At 59.7% G+C, this 25189-nt stretch overlaps 2 protein-coding genes across 2 annotated transcripts in view; both read right to left on the bottom strand.

Moving 5' to 3' along the window:
* Window positions 1-5962, bottom strand: part of CPNE6 (copine 6) — a 30210-nt gene extending 24248 nt beyond the window's left edge. The window contains exon 1 of the mRNA XM_048516830.1: window positions 5880-5962. Coding sequence (XP_048372787.1) covers window positions 5880-5962 — 83 coding nt within the window. The remainder of the gene's footprint in view (window positions 1-5879) is intronic.
* A 1299-nt stretch (window positions 5963-7261) lies between these two features.
* The window catches only part of CARMIL3 (capping protein regulator and myosin 1 linker 3), a 19337-nt gene continuing 1409 nt past the window's right edge, over window positions 7262-25189 (bottom strand). The window contains exons 4-19 of the mRNA XM_048516829.1: window positions 23882-23995; window positions 23074-23247; window positions 22281-22370; window positions 20564-20692; window positions 20385-20448; window positions 18911-19125; window positions 17418-17530; window positions 15075-15387; window positions 14847-14981; window positions 14366-14432; window positions 13144-13233; window positions 12413-12555; window positions 10957-11155; window positions 9821-9931; window positions 8068-8184; window positions 7262-7962 (exon numbers count right to left, since the gene is read on the bottom strand). Coding sequence (XP_048372786.1) covers window positions 7937-7962; window positions 8068-8184; window positions 9821-9931; window positions 10957-11155; window positions 12413-12555; window positions 13144-13233; window positions 14366-14432; window positions 14847-14981; window positions 15075-15387; window positions 17418-17530; window positions 18911-19125; window positions 20385-20448; window positions 20564-20692; window positions 22281-22370; window positions 23074-23247; window positions 23882-23995 — 2100 coding nt within the window. The 3' untranslated portion in view covers window positions 7262-7936. The remainder of the gene's footprint in view (window positions 7963-8067; window positions 8185-9820; window positions 9932-10956; window positions 11156-12412; window positions 12556-13143; window positions 13234-14365; window positions 14433-14846; window positions 14982-15074; window positions 15388-17417; window positions 17531-18910; window positions 19126-20384; window positions 20449-20563; window positions 20693-22280; window positions 22371-23073; window positions 23248-23881; window positions 23996-25189) is intronic.

Raw genomic sequence — 25189 nt, 5'->3', positions numbered from 1 at the left:
CCCCCCCCCCCCACCCCCCCCCCCCCCCACCCCCCCCCCCCCCCACCCCCCCCCCCCCCCACCCCCCCCCCCCCCCACCCCCCCCCCCCCCCACCCCCCCCCCCCCCCACCCCCCCCCCCCCCCACCCCCCCCCCCCCCCACCCCCCCCCCCCCCCACCCCCCCCCCCCCCCACCCCCCCCCCCCCCCACCCCCCCCCCCCCCCACCCCCCCCCCCCCCCACCCCCCCCCCCCCCCACCCCCCCCCCCCCCCACCCCCCCCCCCCCCCACCCCCCCCCCCCCCCACCCCCCCCCCCCCCCACCCCCCCCCCCCCCCACCCCCCCCCCCCCCCACCCCCCCCCCCCCCCACCCCCCCCCCCCCCCACCCCCCCCCCCCCCCACCCCCCCCCCCCCCCACCCCCCCCCCCCCCCACCCCCCCCCCCCCCCACCCCCCCCCCCCCCCACCCCCCCCCCCCCCCACCCCCCCCCCCCCCCACCCCCCCCCCCCCCCACCCCCCCCCCCCCCCACCCCCCCCCCCCCCCACCCCCCCCCCCCCCCACCCCCCCCCCCCCCCACCCCCCCCCCCCCCCACCCCCCCCCCCCCCCACCCCCCCCCCCCCCCACCCCCCCCCCCCCCCACCCCCCCCCCCCCCCACCCCCCCCCCCCCCCACCCCCCCCCCCCCCCACCCCCCCCCCCCCCCACCCCCCCCCCCCCCCACCCCCCCCCCCCCCCACCCCCCCCCCCCCCCACCCCCCCCCCCCCCCACCCCCCCCCCCCCCCACCCCCCCCCCCCCCCACCCCCCCCCCCCCCCACCCCCCCCCCCCCCCACCCCCCCCCCCCCCCACCCCCCCCCCCCCCCACCCCCCCCCCCCCCCACCCCCCCCCCCCCCCACCCCCCCCCCCCCCCACCCCCCCCCCCCCCCACCCCCCCCCCCCCCCACCCCCCCCCCCCCCCACCCCCCCCCCCCCCCACCCCCCCCCCCCCCCACCCCCCCCCCCCCCCACCCCCCCCCCCCCCCACCCCCCCCCCCCCCCACCCCCCCCCCCCCCCACCCCCCCCCCCCCCCACCCCCCCCCCCCCCCACCCCCCCCCCCCCCCACCCCCCCCCCCCCCCACCCCCCCCCCCCCCCACCCCCCCCCCCCCCCACCCCCCCCCCCCCCCACCCCCCCCCCCCCCCACCCCCCCCCCCCCCCACCCCCCCCCCCCCCCACCCCCCCCCCCCCCCACCCCCCCCCCCCCCCACCCCCCCCCCCCCCCACCCCCCCCCCCCCCCACCCCCCCCCCCCCCCACCCCCCCCCCCCCCCACCCCCCCCCCCCCCCACCCCCCCCCCCCCCCACCCCCCCCCCCCCCCACCCCCCCCCCCCCCCACCCCCCCCCCCCCCCACCCCCCCCCCCCCCCACCCCCCCCCCCCCCCACCCCCCCCCCCCCCCACCCCCCCCCCCCCCCACCCCCCCCCCCCCCCACCCCCCCCCCCCCCCACCCCCCCCCCCCCCCACCCCCCCCCCCCCCCACCCCCCCCCCCCCCCACCCCCCCCCCCCCCCACCCCCCCCCCCCCCCACCCCCCCCCCCCCCCACCCCCCCCCCCCCCCACCCCCCCCCCCCCCCACCCCCCCCCCCCCCCACCCCCCCCCCCCCCCACCCCCCCCCCCCCCCACCCCCCCCCCCCCCCACCCCCCCCCCCCCCCACCCCCCCCCCCCCCCACCCCCCCCCCCCCCCACCCCCCCCCCCCCCCACCCCCCCCCCCCCCCACCCCCCCCCCCCCCCACCCCCCCCCCCCCCCACCCCCCCCCCCCCCCACCCCCCCCCCCCCCCACCCCCCCCCCCCCCCACCCCCCCCCCCCCCCACCCCCCCCCCCCCCCACCCCCCCCCCCCCCCACCCCCCCCCCCCCCCACCCCCCCCCCCCCCCACCCCCCCCCCCCCCCACCCCCCCCCCCCCCCACCCCCCCCCCCCCCCACCCCCCCCCCCCCCCACCCCCCCCCCCCCCCACCCCCCCCCCCCCCCACCCCCCCCCCCCCCCACCCCCCCCCCCCCCCACCCCCCCCCCCCCCCACCCCCCCCCCCCCCCACCCCCCCCCCCCCCCACCCCCCCCCCCCCCCACCCCCCCCCCCCCCCACCCCCCCCCCCCCCCACCCCCCCCCCCCCCCACCCCCCCCCCCCCCCACCCCCCCCCCCCCCCACCCCCCCCCCCCCCCACCCCCCCCCCCCCCCACCCCCCCCCCCCCCCACCCCCCCCCCCCCCCACCCCCCCCCCCCCCCACCCCCCCCCCCCCCCACCCCCCCCCCCCCCCACCCCCCCCCCCCCCCACCCCCCCCCCCCCCCACCCCCCCCCCCCCCCACCCCCCCCCCCCCCCACCCCCCCCCCCCCCCACCCCCCCCCCCCCCCACCCCCCCCCCCCCCCACCCCCCCCCCCCCCCACCCCCCCCCCCCCCCACCCCCCCCCCCCCCCACCCCCCCCCCCCCCCACCCCCCCCCCCCCCCACCCCCCCCCCCCCCCACCCCCCCCCCCCCCCACCCCCCCCCCCCCCCACCCCCCCCCCCCCCCACCCCCCCCCCCCCCCACCCCCCCCCCCCCCCACCCCCCCCCCCCCCCACCCCCCCCCCCCCCCACCCCCCCCCCCCCCCACCCCCCCCCCCCCCCACCCCCCCCCCCCCCCACCCCCCCCCCCCCCCACCCCCCCCCCCCCCCACCCCCCCCCCCCCCCACCCCCCCCCCCCCCCACCCCCCCCCCCCCCCACCCCCCCCCCCCCCCACCCCCCCCCCCCCCCACCCCCCCCCCCCCCCACCCCCCCCCCCCCCCACCCCCCCCCCCCCCCACCCCCCCCCCCCCCCACCCCCCCCCCCCCCCACCCCCCCCCCCCCCCACCCCCCCCCCCCCCCACCCCCCCCCCCCCCCACCCCCCCCCCCCCCCACCCCCCCCCCCCCCCACCCCCCCCCCCCCCCACCCCCCCCCCCCCCCACCCCCCCCCCCCCCCACCCCCCCCCCCCCCCACCCCCCCCCCCCCCCACCCCCCCCCCCCCCCACCCCCCCCCCCCCCCACCCCCCCCCCCCCCCACCCCCCCCCCCCCCCACCCCCCCCCCCCCCCACCCCCCCCCCCCCCCACCCCCCCCCCCCCCCACCCCCCCCCCCCCCCACCCCCCCCCCCCCCCACCCCCCCCCCCCCCCACCCCCCCCCCCCCCCACCCCCCCCCCCCCCCACCCCCCCCCCCCCCCACCCCCCCCCCCCCCCACCCCCCCCCCCCCCCACCCCCCCCCCCCCCCACCCCCCCCCCCCCCCACCCCCCCCCCCCCCCACCCCCCCCCCCCCCCACCCCCCCCCCCCCCCACCCCCCCCCCCCCCCACCCCCCCCCCCCCCCACCCCCCCCCCCCCCCACCCCCCCCCCCCCCCACCCCCCCCCCCCCCCACCCCCCCCCCCCCCCACCCCCCCCCCCCCCCACCCCCCCCCCCCCCCACCCCCCCCCCCCCCCACCCCCCCCCCCCCCCACCCCCCCCCCCCCCCACCCCCCCCCCCCCCCACCCCCCCCCCCCCCCACCCCCCCCCCCCCCCACCCCCCCCCCCCCCCACCCCCCCCCCCCCCCACCCCCCCCCCCCCCCACCCCCCCCCCCCCCCACCCCCCCCCCCCCCCACCCCCCCCCCCCCCCACCCCCCCCCCCCCCCACCCCCCCCCCCCCCCACCCCCCCCCCCCCCCACCCCCCCCCCCCCCCACCCCCCCCCCCCCCCACCCCCCCCCCCCCCCACCCCCCCCCCCCCCCACCCCCCCCCCCCCCCACCCCCCCCCCCCCCCACCCCCCCCCCCCCCCACCCCCCCCCCCCCCCACCCCCCCCCCCCCCCACCCCCCCCCCCCCCCACCCCCCCCCCCCCCCACCCCCCCCCCCCCCCACCCCCCCCCCCCCCCACCCCCCCCCCCCCCCACCCCCCCCCCCCCCCACCCCCCCCCCCCCCCACCCCCCCCCCCCCCCACCCCCCCCCCCCCCCACCCCCCCCCCCCCCCACCCCCCCCCCCCCCCACCCCCCCCCCCCCCCACCCCCCCCCCCCCCCACCCCCCCCCCCCCCCACCCCCCCCCCCCCCCACCCCCCCCCCCCCCCACCCCCCCCCCCCCCCACCCCCCCCCCCCCCCACCCCCCCCCCCCCCCACCCCCCCCCCCCCCCACCCCCCCCCCCCCCCACCCCCCCCCCCCCCCACCCCCCCCCCCCCCCACCCCCCCCCCCCCCCACCCCCCCCCCCCCCCACCCCCCCCCCCCCCCACCCCCCCCCCCCCCCACCCCCCCCCCCCCCCACCCCCCCCCCCCCCCACCCCCCCCCCCCCCCACCCCCCCCCCCCCCCACCCCCCCCCCCCCCCACCCCCCCCCCCCCCCACCCCCCCCCCCCCCCACCCCCCCCCCCCCCCACCCCCCCCCCCCCCCACCCCCCCCCCCCCCCACCCCCCCCCCCCCCCACCCCCCCCCCCCCCCACCCCCCCCCCCCCCCACCCCCCCCCCCCCCCACCCCCCCCCCCCCCCACCCCCCCCCCCCCCCACCCCCCCCCCCCCCCACCCCCCCCCCCCCCCACCCCCCCCCCCCCCCACCCCCCCCCCCCCCCACCCCCCCCCCCCCCCACCCCCCCCCCCCCCCACCCCCCCCCCCCCCCACCCCCCCCCCCCCCCACCCCCCCCCCCCCCCACCCCCCCCCCCCCCCACCCCCCCCCCCCCCCACCCCCCCCCCCCCCCACCCCCCCCCCCCCCCACCCCCCCCCCCCCCCACCCCCCCCCCCCCCCACCCCCCCCCCCCCCCACCCCCCCCCCCCCCCACCCCCCCCCCCCCCCACCCCCCCCCCCCCCCACCCCCCCCCCCCCCCACCCCCCCCCCCCCCCACCCCCCCCCCCCCCCACCCCCCCCCCCCCCCACCCCCCCCCCCCCCCACCCCCCCCCCCCCCCACCCCCCCCCCCCCCCACCCCCCCCCCCCCCCACCCCCCCCCCCCCCCACCCCCCCCCCCCCCCACCCCCCCCCCCCCCCACCCCCCCCCCCCCCCACCCCCCCCCCCCCCCACCCCCCCCCCCCCCCACCCCCCCCCCCCCCCACCCCCCCCCCCCCCCACCCCCCCCCCCCCCCACCCCCCCCCCCCCCCACCCCCCCCCCCCCCCACCCCCCCCCCCCCCCACCCCCCCCCCCCCCCACCCCCCCCCCCCCCCACCCCCCCCCCCCCCCACCCCCCCCCCCCCCCGCCCCCCCCCCCCCCCACCCCCGCCCCCCCCCCCCCCCCTCCCCCCACACCCCCCCCCCCCCCCACCCCCCCCCCCCACCACCCCCCCCCCCCCCCAGCCCCGCCCCCCACACCACCCCCCCCCCGCCCAACCCCCCCCCCCCCCCACCCCCCCCCCCCCCCCCCCCCCCACCCCCCCCCCCCCCAACCCCCCCCCCCACACCCCCCCCCCCCCCCCACCCCCCCCCCCCCCCACCCCCCCCCCCCCCCCCCCCACCGCCCCCCACACCGCCCCCCCCCCCCCCCACCAAACCCCCCCCCCCCCCCCCCCCCCCCACACCCCCCCCTCCCCCCACCCCCCCCATGCATGTGAGCTCCCAAAGGCACCTGGTGGGCCACTGCGAGTAGCAGAGAGCTGGACTAGATGGACTTTGGTCTGATCCAGCTGGCTTGTTCTTATGTTCTTATGTCTTATGTTCTTAAGAGCAGGGTCCTCTAACAGAGCAGCTTCAAGGGGAGATTATAAGGGGGAGAATTGCCGAACCTGAGTTCATTCACAAGTTCAGGACAACGGACAGCGCCCACCATGGGCTGAATAGGGACATGGGTTTCTTATCCTACAACAGATGCTACTTTTCTGCCTCCAAGCATTTCACCTCTGCTCTAGTCAAGAGGATGCACATGGTACCCGAGTTCCTTCTTTATCACACCCCTCCTTATCTTCTGACTGGCGTATAAAGGCGTATAAAGGCTCCACCACTTCTGTTCCATCTTGTGTCCGAAAAAGTGTGCTTTGACTCTCAAAAACTTGCTTGTCTACGGTGCCACTGGACTCTACTGCTGACTAACACTGCCGCCCACTGAAATGACAGACAAGCTCATCGGGAAGGTTCGGGGCTACGTTAAGGAGCCAGTGCTCCCCAGGTGGGCGCAGCGAAGTCCTTGGACTGGACCCCATTAGACGCCTGTCTCCAGTCTGGACATGAGTCAGAAGTACATATGTTAAACATATAGTAAGGACGAGGAAGCGCTGCTGCCCCCTGGTGGATCTGGCCTCTTACTCCAAGGCATTTGTCGCCCTGGTCTTTGTCGCCCCCTGCTGGCCATTTGGCCAGGCTGCAGCAGTGTTTGCCTGACGCTAAATACATATTGGGCAGAAGCGTGTCTGGCAATTCACACAACCAGGACATCCGCTTTGAGCTTTTCCATGCCACGGTGCATGAAAACCTACCCTGCAAGGCCACCGGCTCACCTGACCTTTCTGATCTCAAAAGTAGTCCAGACGAGCAGTGCTTTATTTGCACAAACAATGAGTATACATGACCACTAATAACTTGGTGGTTAAGTTCCTGTAGCCTTGTGGTGTACTGCAAAAAAAGGTTTCCAACATTATGAATTAGGACTAGATCCTAACTAATCAATAAGTAGCCGATCGGACGAATCATTCTTTCTCCTGAAAAGCAGCAATGGCTCAGCAGCTCATGTATCTAATCTGGAGGAACCGGGTTTGATTCCCAGCTCTGCCGCCTGAGCTGTGGAGGCTTATCTGGGGAATCCAGATTAGCCTGTGCACTCCAGCACACGCCAGCTGGGTGACCTTGGGCTAGTCACAGCTTCTCGGAGCTCTCTCAGCCCCACCCACCTCACAGGGTGTTTGCTGTGAGGGGGGAAGGGCAAGGAGATTGTCAGCCCCTTTGAGTCTCCTTGCAGGAGAGAAAGGGGGGATCTAAATCCAAACTCTTCTTCTTCTTCTTCTTCAGGCCCAAATCCTTGGCTCATTTCTCTGGATACTCCAAAAAAAAAAACCAATTTGAAGGAAACATGAGAATTCCAGACTACAGGGTAGGGTTAAATCTATGTAAAGGAAGTAGTAACTTTTGATGCTAACCTACACCATGAATAAATTTGCTCTTTTTTGATAGCATTTTGATGCAGACAAAATTTGGGTTGATTGAAGTTTCCTAGTCGGAAAGATTTCTGCCCCCCCTTTGATGGGAACAGGAATAGGTTAATGCCTGTGGATCAACAGGCTCCTAAGAAACACTGCTTCAAGGAAGATCCTCCCAAAGGTTTTTGATTTCCATATATAATTTATTAATATTCTCTTCCTTTTGTACAAGCTGAAAATAGAATGGTGAGAATGTAAGAAGAACATGACAGACAGGAGCAGCAAGACGGGCGGGCGAGCGAGAGGGGGGGGGGATCCGCATAGTAACAAGGAGATAACGGGCAACCGAGAAGTCAGCGGTTGACCAACTGGAAACGGACAACCGAGAAGTCGGCGGACAACCAACCAACTGAGAAGTCAGCTGTGGAATTTCTCTTCCAGGGAGGGGACTTTTGGTAGGTCTTAGCGCCCCCTAAATCGAATGGGCAAAAGGAGGGGGGATTCATTAGGGGCTTTTCTCAGCCCACCCTGGATGAAAAGGGGGAGCTGTGTCCTTCTGGGGTCATGGGGTAGATGGGTCTGTCCCAGAAGCGAGGGAAGAAAACAGGCACAAACGGAGGAGGGGAAGAAGAATGGGGGGGGGGGTCAGCAGCACTGAAGACCAAGCAGGTCTTGGATGGTTTCTGTAGGGTGGGGGAGGTCAGCCCCTCTTTGTAGGAGAGGGTGCACCAGGGAGGGGATTCCCCCGTGATTCTCTGTCCTTTGGAACGTTCATGTTCCTTTGCTCTTCCCCTGGGACGGTGAAAAGGCGTCGCAGCTTCCGGCGGTGGCATCGGCATCGAGGGAGCGCCTGTCCATCAGTCTGTCCCAGATCCGGGAGTTCCTGAAGAAAGAAGGAACTATAAAGGGGGGAGGAGAGAGGGGAGGCGGGGAGGGGGGGAACGCTTTGTGAATGTGATACATCATCTTCTCTGGCATTCCTACCTACCCGCAGTCCGGTCCGCCGGGAGGAGAGGGTGGGGAACGGCAGGGCGAGCTTTCCGGTTAGTCAGGCCGCAGTCGGGAGGGGGAGGAGGGGGGTCAGGCAGGGGTGTGTCACTGGCACCTGGGGGGGAGGTGTTGTGGGGGAGGGAAGAAAGCAGAGGAGGTTAGCGACAGGGAAACCAGCGCTCCAGAGGGATGCTCACACTGAATTGTTCACACACCTGAAAACCAGTTTAAAGCATGCCATATGGGAGGGGTTGTGCAAGCCATGCAGAAATACTTCCCAGTGACCATTCCCATGGACCCCCCCCCCCGGCCTTCTCCAACTGCCCCCACTGCGTGGTGTAGTGGTTAAGAGCAGGTGCACTCTAATCTGGAGAACTGGGATTGATTCCCTGCTCCGCCACTTGAGCTGTGCAGGCTTCTCTGGTGGACCAAATTAGCTCGTGCACTCCAACACATGAAGCCAGCTGGGTGACCTTGGGCTAGTCACAGTTCTTTGGAGCTCTCTCAGACCTACCCACTTCACAGGGGGCGGGGGGAAGGGAAAGGAGATTGTCAGCCCCATTTGAGTCTCCTTGCAGGAGAGAAAGGGGGGTGATATAAATCCAAATTCTTCTTCTTCCCTCTGACTAGGGGTGACAACTCTGAGGGTTGAGAAATGCCTGGAGATTTGGGGGCGGAGCTTGCCTTGAGGGTGGGGCTTGAGGAGGGGAGGGACCTCAGCAGGGTACAAGGCCACAGAGTCTACCCTCCAAACCGGCCGTTTTCTCCAGGGGAGCTGGTCTCTGCCCCCTGGAGTTCAGGCGCTCTCCAGTTGCTGCCTGGAGGTTGGGAACCCAACCCTACCTCTGTGGGCGTTTTCTGTGGCCCTTTTCGTGGCAGGGACTGTGGCCCTTTTTTGGGCAGTTCACAGTGGCTGCCAGCGCCTCAGAGTCTAAAGGCAAAAGGGTGCACAGTCCAATAAACAGTCACAAACCACGCACCAAAATCTGCGCAGGCACAAAGATACTACCCCTTAAGTATAACAAATGCAGCAATGATTGAAAGACAAGTTACACCCAGTATCGAAACACAAAGTAATGCTCCTATACAAAGAAGAGAAGAAGAAGAGTTTGGATGTATATCCCCCCTTTCTCTCCTGCAGGAGACTCAAAGGGGCTGACAATCTCCTTGCCCTTCCCCCCTCACAACAAACACCCTGTTTGGGGCTGAGAGAGCTCTGAGAAGCTGTGACTAGCCCAAGGTCACCCAGCTGGCGCGTGTGGGAGTGTACAGGCTAAACTGAATTCCCCAGAGAAGCCTCCACAGCTCAGGTGGCAGAGCTGGGAATCAAACCCGGTTCCTCCAGATTAGATACACTCTTAACCTCCTACGCCACTGCTGCTCTAATGCAGAAAAACTGTCTTAAAGACACATCTGGCCGTGTGAACAACTGCAGCCCAACGAAAGCAAATCCAAAACAGAGTCCTTTATAAAACAGTGTCTCTTTGTGTTTAGATACTGTATGTAACTTGTATTTAAACAATTGCTGCATTTGTTATAATTAAAAGGCAGTATTTGTGTGTGTGTGTGTGTGTGAGTGCCCAAGACTCTGGCTGCAGGGTGTCATTATGCTGGTACGGCAAAGGGGCCCTTCTCTGTTCAAAAATTAAAAACGGGAAATATTGGACTGTCCTTGTATGCCAGGGTAGTTTGCACCCTCCGTTGCCCCTTTAAGGTCCCAATGTTGAAACCCAGGAGAGAGGGGGTTTCACCTCCAGAGCCCGGATGTCGGCCCCGATCCGAATCCAGTTTGTCACATGACTGCGCTCGCCGCGTCCTCTTTGGCTTGAGAGGGGCGGCCTTCCTCCCAACCTCAGGGTCCCCTGGAAGAGAAAACGGGAGCGTCAGGAGAGTTCCGGATCTCCCTCCCTCACAACCCACAAAAGCCGTGCCAGCAGGGGCTGATGGGAATTGTAGTCCATGAGCCTCTGCAGCGCCAGAGTTGGACACCTCTGCTCTAGGTCAGTGATGGCGAACCTTTTCGAGACCGCGTGCCCAAATTGCAACCCAAAACCCACTTATTTATCACAAAGTGCCAGCATGGCAATTTAACCTGAATACTGAGGTTTTAGTTTAGAAAAAATGGTTGGCTCCGAGGCATGCGTTACTTGGGAGTAAGCTTCGTGGTAGTTGGTGCCTTTGCTTTAAACTAAAGCAACTGTGCAACTCTTCCAACGGGTGAATCATAACCCTAGGAGGGTTTACTCAGAAGCAAGCCCCATTGCCAGCAACCGAGCTTACTCCCAGGTAAAGGATTGTGCTTTAGTTCTTCGCATGAAAATCAGTGGAGTTTAACAGTGCTTAACAGGGTTACCTACACTGCTCCCCCAAAAATAGGTCTTAGGTTTAATGCTAACAATTGAGCCCAGCGGCCCAGGCCAGCCTAGATGTGTTGGGGGGGGGGGGGGGGGACTCTGTTTGCACGTGCCCACAGAGAGGGCTCTGAGTGCCACCCCTGGCACCCGTGCCATAGGTTCGCCACCACTGCTCTAGGTGAACAGATCACTGTTGCCTGGATATGAGTTGCAATCCCAGGGGATCTACCGTCACCACCAGGAAACGGGCAACTCTATTCAGCAACCACCTGGTCTATCCAAACAAATGGACACCTGGCACGGTGTCAAACCACAGGTCTGCCTACTATGCCGGGGTAGTCTACCAGGGTGGACCCGGTTGGCTCAGACTGACTGTCCCAGGCAGAGAACGTTCCTCCAGGAACTGAACCGGGGCTGCCTGCAAAACACGAGCGTTACCAGTGAGCCCCGGGGCTCCACCGACCAGCCCCCGAGCTTAACCGGAGCTCTGTTGTATGGAAATGCTCCGCCCCACTTCTCCAATCTCACGTCACCTTCGTTCTCCGGTTCCTCGGGTCTGCGGCGGAGCTGGGCAATTGGGGGTGACGTACGTGTATCTTCCGGAGCAGCGCCTCCGGCCAGGCCCGCTTCCTCGTTGCTCCGGCTTCTCTCGGGTTGGCTGGGAGGTTTCCGGCCCCGGGGGAGGGCGATCGGCTTGGTAGGCTGCGGTGCGGTGGAGAAATCCCTGATTTGCTGCAAAACAGAAGCGACACGGGGTGTATAGGGGGGGTACTCGAATACACAGCTACGGAGCTGGAGTGGGACAGCACAGGAGATAGTGAGGTGTAGCAATTAAAGTATGGCGGTAGGATCTGGGAAACGTGGGTTCGAGTCCCTATTCCGCCACAGGAGCTTGTGTCGGGACCCTTCGCCAGTCACTCGCATTCTCAGCCTAAGCTACCTCACAGGACTGTTGTGAAGATAGAGTGGAGGAGAAGAGAATTAGGTGAGCCCCTTTGGATCTCCGTTGAGGGAGAATGACGGGATGCAGAGTCGAGAAATAAATAAAATTATGTCTGTCTCCTTTACTCCATTAAGAATCCTGTAAAACTCAAAACGGTTGCATAAGGAGCAGAAGGCATAGGAGGTTAAGAGCTCGTGTATCTAATCTGGAGGAACCGGGTTTGATTCCCCGCTCTGCCGCCTGAGCCGTGGAGGCTTATCTGGGGAATTCAGATTAGCCTGGGCACTCCCACACACGCCAGCTGGGTGACCTTGGGCTAGTCACAGCTTCTCGGAGCTCTCTCAGCCCCACCTACCTCACAGGGTGTTTGTTGTGAGGGGGAAGGGCAAGGAGATTGTCAGCCCCTTTGGGTCTCCTGCAGGAGAGAAAGGGGAGATATAAACCCAAACTACCACTGCCACTACCACTACCACTACCTCTTCTTCTTGTTCTTGTTCTTCTTCTTGTTCTTGTTCTTCTTCTTGTTCTTGTTCTTCTTCTTCTTCTTGTTGTTGTTGTTGTTCTTGTTCTTCTTGTTGTTGTTGTTGTTCTTCTTCTTCTTCTTGTTCTTGTTCTTCTTGTTCTTCTTGTTCTTCTTCTTGTTCTTCTTCTTCTTGTTGTTGTTGTTCTTCTTCTTCTTCTTCTTCTTCTTCTTCTTCTTCTTGTTGTTGTTGTTGTTCTTCTTCTTCTTGTTCTTCTTGTTCTTCTTCTTCTTCTTGTTGTTGTTCTTCTTGTTCTTGTTCTTCTTCTTGTTCTTCTTGTTCTTCTTCTTGTTCTTCTTCTTGTTCTTCTTCTTGTTCTTCTTGTTCTTCTTCTTCTTCTTCAAGGCGTGGAACTTGGCCTGTATCACGGCCTCTGATTTCAAACATTAAAAAAGGGCACTAGCACCTGTGTCCCAATTGTTCAACCTGGTAATGCCAGGGACCAAACTTGGGACTTTAAGCATCCAAAGCAATTGCTCTAACCATTGAGCCACGGCCTCACCCCCACGGCACCCATTCACTCACCTTCACTGGTGCCACCAGACTCTCCTTCTCGGAGCTGAGCGTAGGCAAACCCCCCCTTCCGTCGGCTCCACTCTGCTTTCCGTCCTGGGGGGGTTCTTGCTGAGACTCCTTCCCCCGGGTTTCCCGCGGAGAGCTCTCTTCGGCTGCACGTGTGGGGCGAGCAGGAACAGAGGAACAGGTGAACACAGACACACCTCCCCCAAATTCACATGCATCCCCAAAATTCACATACATGGAGGAAGTGATTTAGTACATGGTCGTTACAGGCTCTCTGCCCCATCCACTGCCCCACCGGAAAAATGTGGGGACCTCTTGTTGGGCCAGACCAACAAATGGATTCAAAGTACCAGAAAAGAGATTCCACCTAAACATTAGGAAGAATTCCTTGAAGGTAAGGGCTATTTGACAGTGGAATGCATGACCTCAGAGTGTGGCGGAGTCTCCTTCTTCGGAGGTTTTTGAACAGAGGCTGGACGGCCATCTGTCAGGAGAGCTTTGATTGTGTGTTCCTGCATGGCAGGGGGTTGGACTGGATGGCCTTTGGGGTCTCTTCCAACTCTAGGATTCTATGAACAACCTGTATCCTTTTCCCATTATCCAACCATCTTTGGGAAACTCGGAACTTGATGTTCATCAACATCCTCATTTATCCCTGGCGTCTGGTATTCAAGGTACACTGCTGCTGCACTTGGAGGTTCTACGTAGCCGCTATTGCCCTGCTGCTGACTCACCAATGTCCCAGGTGGCTTCGGCCCGACGGATGGTGGCGAAGCTCGGCTTGGTGCTCTGTGGAGGGGGATGTGGTCTCCACCCGACGTGCCCTGCGCGGTTTAAAAAGGAAAGAGCCGACGTTTCCACATGTGCCAGAGGGAGAAATCACAAAATGGCGGCTAGGAATCGTTTGGAGGGGGTGAGTGCAAACATACATCGTGGTAAGGGGGTGGGGATTGAAAACATTTTACAAACGTTTTTTGGGATTCGTGCAGAAAAGGGTCCGTGATGGATTGAACGTTTTTAATGAGCGAAATGTCAGAAATCAGAGGCCACGATGCAGGCAAAGTTCAGCGTTATTTAAATCCCATTAATTTTGACAGGAGAGATTAAAGCAGGATTTAAGCACAATTAAACGGGGGGGGGGGATTAACGAATGACTAAAGATTAAGTCTTCCGTCGAAAGTGATCAGACTTAGCTGGTTTGTGCCACTAGATGTCAACAGGGGGCCGAAAATTCAGTTTTAGATTTGCAAAAACCCAAATAGTCAAAACGTCAGCATGGCATGCTGTAAAAATGTGTGTTGAGGTCCATCCCGAGACTGTTAGACCAAATGTTTCCGAGAACCACTTAGAGGAGATTAAGGTGTGCTTCGGAACATTGGGGAAGGAAGCAAGATGTATGACAGTGGTGGCGAACCTATGGCACGGGTGCCAGAGGTGGTACTCAAGAGCCCTCTCTGTGGGCACGCACAGAGTGCCCCCCCCCCCACACATCTAGGCTGGCCTGGGCTGCTGGGCTCGATTATTAGCATTAAACCTAAGACCTAGTTTTGGGGAAGCAGTGTAGGTAACCCTGTTAAGCACTGTTAAACCCCACTGATTTTCATGCGAAGAACTAAAGTGCAATCCTTTACCGGGGAGTAAGCTCGGTTGCTGGCAATGGGGCTTGCTTCTGAGTAAACCCTCCTAGGGTCGTGATTCACCCATTGGAAGAATTGCACAGTTGCTTCAAAGCAAAGCCACCGACTACCACCAAGCTTACTCCCGAGTAACGCATGCCTTGGAGCCAACCGTTTTTTCTAAACTAAAACCTCAGTATTCAGGTTAAATTGCCGTGTCGGCACTTTGCGATAAATAAGTGGGTTTGGGGTTGCCATTTGGGCACTCGGTCTCGAAAAGGTTCGCCATCACTGATGTATGATATGGCCTTGGAGGGAGGGGCGGGGAAGGAACTACAACCTGAGTCATCTGAAGAGCGTCTTCTCTGCTGGTCCCGAACACTGCCTCCTCGCTCTAGGTCCACGCTCTGAAGAAGAAGAGTTTGGTTTTACACCCTGCTTTTCTCCTGTAAGGAATCTCAAAGCGACTTACAAACCCCTTTCCCTTCCTCTCTCTACCACAGACACCATGTGAGGTAGGCGGGGCTGAGAGAGTTCAGAGAGAACTGGGTAGGCGGGGCTGAGAGAGTTCAGAGAGAACTGGGACTGGTCCAAGGTCAGCCAGCAGGCTTCACGTGCAGGAGCAGGGAAACAAATCTGGTTCACTAGTAAAGAGTCGGCCGCTCGTGTGGAGGAGTCAAACCCAGTCCTCCAGATTAGTGTCCACTTGCTCTTAATCATTATACCACTACACTACACTACTTCAGCGACACACCTGAATCCCAGGTGAGGCAAGGGGAATCCTGCCCACTTTGCCCCCACCCCTGATGGCCCCCAATTACCTCTAGCTTGGCATCCAGACTCCACCCCTTTGTGCGCCCCATCCCTGGCAACGCCACACCTTGAACCCGAGAAGGCTGCAAGAGCTCTGCTCCTTTGGAATCTGGCTCCGCCCACTCTGTGTCAGGATTGGAACCCTAGATCATTGGGGGCGAGGAGAGAGAGATTTGAAAAGCGGGCCTCCTCTGAGCACTCCTCCACCCAGTTCCCGGCAGCAAAGCGTTCCTTACCTGTCTCACTCGGCTCGGTAGACCCTTCACCCCACTTCCTGGGGCTGGGCCCCCCATTCCCGGCAGAACCGCTGTCATCTCAAGGGTATCCTGTCCTAGCTTCCTTTCTTCTTCACAGAAGGGGGGCTTCTGTTCATCCCCACCCAGGGGTGGCGGGGGAGGACTTGGGGGCAGGTCGTCCGGGTCCCGATCCCCCTTGACACTACGATGCCTCCGAAAATGGAAAAGCCCCCTCCTCCTCTTCTTTTGCTGAGGCGGGAGGGGGTCCGAAGGGCCCGGCCTGACTCCGCAACTCTTGGGTGTCCTGGGATAGCTGCAGGGAAGAGGTGAGAGGAAGGGGGGGGGGCAGCCATCAAGTGAGGCACATCTGAGGTTCTTGGGAGCAATGGGACCCGACAGGAGCTAGATTCCTTCTAGGAATCATCTGGAACTCTGTGGTCGCAACTGCCAATAAGTAGACAAGGCTATATGCCATTAAAGGTTAAAATGAAATGAAATGAAAGTAGGCAAGGCCTTATTTTTCTTGTTGATTTTTCTCTCAGGAGGCTGCTTCCACATACACAACCATCCCTACCAGTTGCTAGGCATTTCTAGGCAGCCCCTATACCTGGAGCCCCCCCCCCCCCCCCGGATATTGAAGAGATAGAAAAAGTGCAGAGAAGGGCAACGAGGATGATTGAGGGACTGGAGCACCTTCCTTATGAGGAGAGGCTGCAGCGTTTAGGACTCTTTGGTTTGGAGAGGAGACATCTGAGGGGGGATAGGATTGAAGTCTATAAAATTATGCATGGGGTAGAAAATGTTGACAGAGAGAAATTTTTCTCTCTTTCTCACAATACTACAACCAGGGGGCATCCATTGAAAATGCTGGGGGGAAGAATTAGGACTAATAAAAGGAAACACTTCTTCACGCAACGTGTGATTGGTGTTTGGAATATGCTGCCACAGGAGGTGGTGATGGCCACTAACCTGGATAGCTTTAAAAGGGGCTTGGACAGATTTATGGAGGAGAAGTCGATCTATGGCTCCCAATCTTGATCCTCTTTGATCTGAGACTGCAAATGCCTTAACAGTCCAGGTGCTCGGGAGAAGGCCATTGCTTTTACATCCTGCATGTGAGCTCCCAAAGGCAGCTGGTGGGCCACTGTGAGTAGCAGAGTGCTGGACTAGATGGACTCTGGTCTGACCCAGCAGGCTAGTTCTTATGTTCTTATGTTCAAATTACGTCCAGATGACAGGGATAAGTTCCCTCACAGACTACGGCAACTCCAAGGGGCACGTTTTATGCCATCTCATAGAATTGCAATGCAATGCAAGCCTTTATTGGCACATACAAAATTTACAAAGTGAACTTTCAAAACTTACATAATTACCTATAACTATATATAAAAACCTCCCAATTCTCAATGATGACACATCCGTATTTCATACCGAAGCATTGATTACATCTGAGAGGAATTTGGCTACCAGTTCGCAGAAAACTTCATTTACATTGTTTAAAAGAAGATAGATTTTTTTTTATCTGAGAACCCCACACATTTTGACAACATTTGATTCCAATGTTTGCTTCTTGCGGAGGTGTTTTTAGGGCAATAAAAAAAGAGAATGAGCTAAATATTCTATTTGGCCATGTAAACATGAAGAAGAAGAAGAAGAAGAAGAAGAAGAAGAAGAAGAAGAAGAAGAAGAAGAAGAAGAAGAAGAAGAAGAAGAAGAAGAAGAAGAAGAAGAGGAGGAGGAGGAGGAGGAGGAGGAGGAGGAGGAGGGTTGGATTTATATCCCCCTTTCTCTCTTGTAAGGAGACTCAAAGGGGCTTACAAACTCCTTTCCCTTCCTCCCTCACAACAAACACCCTGTGAGGTAGGAGGGGCTGAGAGAGCTCCGAGAAGCTGTGACTAGCCCAAGGTCACCCAGCTGGCGTGTGTTGGAGTGCACAAGCTAATCTGAATTCCCCAGATAAGCCTCCACAGCTCAAGCGGCAGAGCGGGGAATCAAACCCGGTTCCTCCAGATTAGAGTACACCTGCTCTTAACCACTACGGCACTGCTGCAGCCCCTCTCATCCCTCGATTTCTTTGGGTATCTTCCTTGCAATATAGCTGATGGGATTACATAAAATCTGGCCCTAGCTAACGCACGTCTCAGCTTTGGATCTTTTAACATTTGGATATCTCACAGAACTGTTGAGCCCCCAATTCTCTGTTTTGCTCCCTCCCCTCCCCAAACGCCGCCCCCAAATCTATGGGGATTTCCCAACCCAGACTTGGGAACCCCACGGGCCATGCGAGCAAATTAAGGCATTACATCGAGCCAGCGCAGCTCTGTGTACCTCATCCCGGCTTACCTGGCGTTGTCAGCAAGTACCCTTCTGTTAAAAAACTCATCCAGGCCTTCGTCCAACTGTGGCACTGACCCATTCTCTTGCTCCCGCGACTCAATTGATGCCAGTATTCGGTTCTGAGAGGGAGAGAAAAGCCAACCTGTTAATTTTCCCCACATATTTTATTACGACATCTCTTTACGGTCACCTTGAAAGAATAGAGGAAATGTCCCAAATCCCATGGACTGGAATCAGTGGTGGGATCCAAAAATTTTAGTAACAGGTTCCCATGATGGTGGGATTCAAACAGTGGCGTAGCGCCAATGGGGCTGGGCAGGGCACAACGGGGGCGGGGACAGGCATTCCGGGGGCGGGGCATTAATAATTTCTCTGTCACTGTAAAAAACTCTTACTGAAAAAAAAAAAGTTCCTAATTTCCAGCTGGTATCTTTCTGTCCATAATTTAAACTCATTATAGCAAGTCCTATCGTCTACTGCCAACAGAAACAACTACTTCTCCTCTAATTGACTGCCTGTCCAATACTTAATACTTTCAAATACTTAATTGTGTTTCTAGAAATCAAAAGGAGGATACTTTCCTTAAACAAGGAACTTGACCATATTTCTAAAACATGTTTTTAAAACAGCCCAACAGGGAGAATGATCCCGTTTTCTACCTTTGCTAACCAGCCACATAGGAAACAACAAGACTTTATGATTTTGGGACCTAATGGAATTTCTAACGGAAAAGCAGACCCAATTAGTAACCCCCTCTCGGCACACACAAATAATTAGTAACCCACTCTCGGGAACTGGTGAGAACCTGCTGGATCCCACCTCTGACTGGAATTCTTGTCTTAAAAGAAGCAGGAAATCTTACTGACTTTCTCAGCCCTTGCAAGACTATGTGTCTATCCACGTGCGGGCTAAACAGGAATTTTGTAAGACTTTTGTGGGACTTGCTATTTTGGGACTTGTGGGACTTTGTGGGACTTGCTGTTTGTCCCATTTGTGGGACTTGCTGTTTTGAGAATGGATGGCTCCTGTTCAGTGGTGGGATCCAAAAATTTTAGTCACAGGTTCCCATGGTGGTGGGATTCAAACAGTGGCGTAGCGCCAATCCTGGGAGGGCTGCAGTGAAGGGACTGCAGCCAGAAGTGGCCAGGCATTCAAGGGCAGGAGCATTCCTGGGGCGGAGACTGTAGCCGGCAGCCTTTCATGATCCTTAGGCGGGAAAGCAGATGCACACAGAGGCAGGCTGCCAACGCGCGCCAGTGCACCTCCTGCTCGACTACTTCAAGTTCCTGCAGCTACTGCTGAGAGGAGGAGGCGTGGCTTCATGAGCCAAAATCGCATAGAATCACCCCATTAGTGCTCCCCCCTCTCCCAGCCTGCACTTTGTGTTCCATTAACCACCTGTAAGGAGCCTGTGAGGCCCTGCACGGATCCCACCTCTGCTCCTGTTAGAAAAAGGGCAGAGAGGAGCAAGCCGGAAGGGACCGGCCCGTGGTACTCACGTTGGACCGGAAGTTCCTGCGTGGAGCCGTGCGAGGGGGGCGGGGCCTGTGGCGGGTGTGGTGCTCCAGCCGCAGACCCTCGGTGGGCAGGTCAGAGAGTGCCTCGAAAGATGTGCTGCAGGACCGGGAATACTGGCTACCGCTGGCCAAGGAGATCCAGCCCAAAGGGGAGTCCATACTGGGAACGATCAGTTCGCCATCTTGTTCTGAGCCACCTACAAGAGGGAGCAGGTCTGTAGCGGAGTCTAAGGGACAGACAGTCGATCCCGGAAGGATGGATGAGGAGAAGGTATGCATGACGGAATGGGGTAGGTGGTTGGATAAATGGTGTTTCTTGGGCAGCATATTATGGCAGAGACCCTTCATGGTACTGCACCTACTGATAGATGCATCAGAGTGCAGGAACAGACGGTTGCGGAGACAGATGGTATATGTCAGTGATGGCGAACCTTTTCGAGGCCGAGTGCCCAAACTGCAACCCAAAACCCACTTATTTATCGCAAAGTGCCAACACGGCAATTTTAACCGGTATACTGAGGTTTTAGTTTGGAAAAAACGGTGGCTCTGAGGCGTGCGTTACTCGGGAGTAAGCTTGGTGGTAGTCGGTGGCTTTGCTTTGAAGCAACCATGCAACTCTTCCAATGGGTGAATCACTGCCTTAGGAGGGTTTACTCAGAAGCAAGCCCCATTGCCAGCAACCAAGCTTACTCCCAGGTAAAGGATCACGCTTTAGAAGAAGAAGAGGAAGAGTTTGGATTTATATCCCCCCTTTCTCTCCTGCAGGAGACACAAAGGGGCTTACAATCTCCTTGCCCTTCCCCCTTCACAACAAACACCCTGTGAGGTAGGTGGGGCTGAGAGAGCTCCGAGAAGCTGTGACTAGCCCAAGGTCACCCAGCTGGCGTGTGTGGGAGGGCACAGGCTAATCTGAATTCCCCAGATAAGCCTCCATAGCTCAAGCGGCAGAGCTGGGAATCAAACCCGGTTCCTCCAGATTAGATACACGAGCTCTTAACCTCCTACGCCACTGCTGCTCCTTCTTCGCAAGAAAATCAGTGGGGTTTAACAGCGCTTAACAGGGTTACCTACACTGCCTCCCCAAAACTAGGTCTTAGGTTTAATGGTAATAATAGAGCCCAGCGGCCCAGGCCAGCCTAGATGTGTGTGTGTGTGGGGGGGGGGCGACTCTGTTTGCACGTGCCCACAGAGAGGGCTCTGAGTGCCACCTCTGGCACCCGTGCCATAGGTTCGCCACCACTGGGATATGTGAGCATGCAGGTCTGGGTAAGCAATGTTGGACAACCCATAAGCCACTGCGCTGCAAAATACCAGAAGTTTGGCTCTAGAAATGTGGCAAAGGAGGAAGCTGGGAGCCCTCACAGGGCATCGCGTCTGCCCCGGCAATGCTTCCATAGCAAGTCAGAAAGGGTCGGGGGAGGGAAGCCATTCCGGAAAAACCTAAGCACAGACTCACTGATGAAGGCAGAAGCAGGCCGGATTCTCCGGCAATTCTTCCGCCTCTTGATGGCCATGGTGTCCTGGGGGAACACGAGAGAGAGGTTAGGTAGCCCCCTCTTGGTAGCATATGGAACTTCAGCCCACTAGACCTCCCCGGAATGTATCCCACACTTTGGCCGACCCACAAGTACTTACAATGCTGGAGCCGAGCTCGTCGTCGGTGGTCTCCTCGTGGTCTCGAAGGCGGGGCTTCCCCAGGTGCTCTGGGAAGGTGGCATTCTCTTGACTTCCAGAAAGTCGGCGGAGGTGGATGATGTTTTGGGCCTGTGGTTGGGGAGGAGAGGAGAGGAGAAGAGGTTGAAGAGTTTGGATTTCTATCCCCCCTTTCTCTCCTGCAGGAGACTCAAAGGGGCTGACAATCTCCTTGCCCTTCCCCCCTCACAACAAACACCCTGGGAGGTAGGTGGGGCTGAGAGAGCTCCAAGAAGCTGTGACTAGCCCAAGGTCACCCAGCTGGCGTGTGTGGGAGTGTACAGGCTAATCTGAATTCCCCAGATAAGCCTCCACAGCTCAGGCGGCAGAGCTGGGAATCAAACCCAGTTCCTCCAGATTAGATACACGAGCTCTTAACTTCCTACGCCACTGCTGCAAGAGGCGGAGGAGGCATCATGGATGATGGGGAGAAGAGTTAAGGCAGGGGTCTCCAACCTACGGCCCTCCAGATGTTCACAGACTACAATTCCCATCAGCACGGCCAACTGGGCTGATGGGAATCGTAGTCCATGAACATCTGGAGGAGCACAGATTGGAGACCCCTGAGTTAAGGCTTTAAGGATTGTTGGTGATATGGGGTTTTAGGCAGTGGTGGGATCCAAAAATGTTAATAACAGGTTCCGATGGTGGTGGGATTCAAACAGTGGCGCCGCTGCACACACGCACCTCCAGTCCCTATTGGGCAGGGAGGTTGCTTTAGTAACCCCTTCTCGGCACTCAGAAAAAAAATTAGGAACCACTTCTAGAGAAGTGGTGAGAACTGGTTGGATCCCACCTCTGGTTTGAGGGATACGTAAGCAAGAATAGGGCTTTAGGAATTAAGCAAGGCAGAGGATAAACTCCTTAGCCTTCTTCACCTATTTACCTTGCTTGTCAAGAACACATAGTAAGAACAATGGTAAGAAGAAGAAGAAGAAGAAGAAGAAGAAGAAGAAGAAGAAGAAGAAGAAGAAGAAGAAGAAGAAGAAGAAGAAGAAGAAGAAGAAGAAGAAGAAGAAGAAGAAGAAGAAGAAGAGGAGGAGGAGGAGGAGGAGGAGGAGGAGGAGGAAGAGTTTGGATTTATATCCCCCCTTTCTCTCCTGCAGGAGACTCAAAGGGGCTTACAATCTCCTTGCCCTTCCCCCCTCACAACAAACACCCTGTGAGGTAGGTGGGGCTGAGAGAGCTCAGAGAAGCTGTGACTAGCCCAAGGTCACCCAGCTGGTGTAAAAAGATCCCCCCCCCCCCCAGCAAGAGATTATGCCTTGCTTTTTTTTCAACTCCCAGCCCTAGAGGGCGTTTCCTCCTGTGATAGATTTGGCACATCAGCTCAGCATTTCATACCACAGGAACCTCATCGGTTTCGTAATTCATTTCCACACTGAGAAGAGCTTGCTGCTATTCCAAGAGGGGAGACGGCCACATCCTTCTGACTAACTTTAGATGTATCAGCATAAATCGCGTTTACTCAACAATTATGTTTGAATGCACATGCTGGGGGGGGGGGGGGACATACATGCTTTCTGGGTTTTTTAAATTTATTCCAGGAGAAAGACCAGGATCACGACATAAAAATAAGGTTCTGGGGTTCGGCCTGGCGTGGAACAAAGCCCCAGGATTTTGAAACGGGAGTGATTGGCAGTTCCGGGAGGTTTCTCACCAGGTTCTTGTGAGCGTGGTAGAGTTCCTGGAGCAATTCTTCCACAATGGTATTGGTGAGATACGTCACCACGGAGAGCTTCACCTCACTAGGCAAGGGTCAGAAGCCAAGAGGGTCAGAGGTTACAACACAATACAACAACCCTTATTATGCCTATTAAAATAGGCTCCAGAGCGTTACAGACATTTCTGATGTACAAATCAGAAGTACATTCAAAACACGGACAGATAAACTGTATCTAGCACTGGACGTTACTTAGAAAGTTCTGTCACTTGTAAAAGAAATTTTGCTACTTTTTCCAAGAGCACGGCCTCTGTGTTATTTAACAAAAGCTCCACAACAGAGTTGTCAGAGTCTCCTTCAGGTTGGTCTAAGACCCGCCCAGGAGAGAAATTCCTAATATCCACCTATCTTGGGCAGTCAAGTATAATGTGAGCAAGAGTCTCCACTTGGTTTTTACAGTGTGGACAGACCCGATCCTGGAGAGGGATAGATAGGTAGCGACCCTTTGTAATGGCCAATGGAAAAGTATTGCATCTGGCCCTTGTAATAATCCATCTCTGTTGGGGTTCAGGGTCAGAGGTTAAGCAGACATTAATCCCCCCACTGTATTCTGTGGCTTTTGTCCTTCAATGGGTGCCTCTTCCACAGACCAGCGCCCTGTCTGGAGGCACACTCACGCGCCACCTGTCTTCTAGAATCCACATCTCCATGTGCTTCACCTCGGGCATCTCCCTCCTCCTCCCATCATCTCAATCACACCCCTTCGCCTTTTTTTTTTTCTCTCAATTTGGAGTTTGTTCTGAATATCCTGGCCGGCCTGTTCCAGCAGAACTCCCCGAATGAAGTTCCGGGGGACCGTGACGCGCTCGGAAACCGCCGCCAACATCTTGTTATGTTCCTCGGCGGCTTGGACAGCATGTGGGCACAGCTCCTGCGTAAGGGCTACCATAGACTCCAAAATCACCTGGGGAGGGCAGGGACAGCGGTCACAGAAAAGAACAAGAGAGAGAGGGAGACAGACAGACAGATGATAGAGAGACAGAGAGACAAACAGAGAGACAGAGAGACAAACAGAGAGACAGAGAGACAGATAATAGAGAGACAGAGAGACAAACAGAGAGACAAACAGAGAGACAGAGAGACAGACAGACAGAGAAAATGTCATTCCTTAAGGATGTGTTGCTGGCAAATAAGATCAAGACAATTCATCCTGTAATTCAGACTGTAGTGTCCCCCCTTACTATGTATAAATGTGAAAGTTGGACAATGCAGAAAGCAGATTCATTTGAAATGTGTGGAAGGACAGTTTTGCCGTAACCGTGGACCACCACAGAGGCAAACTCTATCTCAAACTAAGCCTGAACTCTCCCTAGAAGCTGAGTTAAACTAAACTGAGGCTATCGTATTTTGGTCACATTATGAGAAGGCAAGAGTCACCGGAAAAGACAATAACGCCAGGAAAAGTTGAAAAGGGGAAGACCCAGCAGAACCGCATCTAGAAGACCCTAGACAGAACCGAATTTCAATATTCTGGCCAGAGCTGTGTCCTGTTTGAAAAGAGAACCAGGAGGCCGCTGTGTTCCTTCCCCTCAAGTTACCTGCAGCTCTTTGTCCACGGCCTTCGACACCTCGCTGGCTACTGACTCCAGTTTGTGTCGGACGGGCCCGTCGCTGGCCAATATGTGCCCGAGTTCATACAGGCTGGGGAAGAGCTGGAGGAAAGAGCAGAAACAGGGTGGGAATTAGCTGGCACAGAGTGGAGCGGACACTGACAGAGAAGCCCTCGTACCTGAGCGGGGGAACAGCCGAGATAAATTTATGAGGGCATCAATCCTGTCCCAGAGGGATGAACAGCGAGAAAAAGCATTCTGCTTATGCTCAGGAGCTGTCTCCTCAATTATTCATGTATATCTGGTCAGGGCCGGACTCTGGCACTGTGGGAAAGGCTGTAGTTCAGGGTAGAGCACCTGCGTTCGGGCAAAAGCTTCCGGAATAGCCTCGGGTTCAAATGATCCTCCAATTGTTTTGTGTAAAATTGTATACAGCTTCTATATAATATTTTATATTGTTCACTGCCCCTAGTTCCTCTCGAGAGGCTGCATATTAAACCTACATACATATTATTATTATTATTATTATTATTATTATTATTATTATTATTATTATTATTACATACATTATTTATTATTAGATACAAAAAGAAGTTAACAATTACAGCAAGCAAGATCAATATGTTGATTTTGTATTACATCACACGTCGGACACTTCCTGGGCATCTAGGACTGTGTGATGTATCGACCTAATAATGCTGCAGAGTCGAGTAGGGTGGCTCTTTTGCAGTTGACATATGGTGATTTTGTCAGGGCCAATTGTTTTAAGTGCCGCTCAAGATCTTTAGGCACTGCACCCAGTGTGCCGGGACACCACTGGGACCACCTTACTGGTTTGTGCCAGAGTCTCTTGTAGTTCAACCTTAAATCAGATCATGTAAGTTTTTCCCAGTTGCTTCTCATCAACCTGCTGTCACCAGGAATTGCAACATCAACTATCCACACTTTTCTTTTTTTTCCACAATCGTGGAGGTCAGGCATGTGTTCCAAACTTCTAGTCAGTCTGGAATTTGGAAGTCCCAGAGTAGTTTTAATGCAGGTTCATTTTCAGTGACCCTTTTCTTGTGCTTGTGATTCCACCAGTTCCCTTTGTCACAGGTGATGGTAGTTGTGGCACAAGTTCCAGTGAATCATCTGGAGCAACAGTATTATGCCTCTGCTTGTAGTCCCGCTCCATACGATCTCTCTTGCAGCTGGCATGTGATTCATTGTTCTCATTTGCCTTGGTAGTGGTCTGCACTTCTGGGATTCCAGTTGACTCTTTCAATTCTGGCTTGATGATGCTGTTGTTCCAAT

Source organism: Sphaerodactylus townsendi, linkage group LG15 (genome assembly GCF_021028975.2).
Source record: "Sphaerodactylus townsendi isolate TG3544 linkage group LG15, MPM_Stown_v2.3, whole genome shotgun sequence".
Classification (NCBI taxonomy): domain Eukaryota; kingdom Metazoa; phylum Chordata; class Lepidosauria; order Squamata; family Sphaerodactylidae; genus Sphaerodactylus; species Sphaerodactylus townsendi.
Note: the sequence above shows the minus strand (reverse complement) of the source record. Positions and strands in the feature narration are given on the sequence as shown.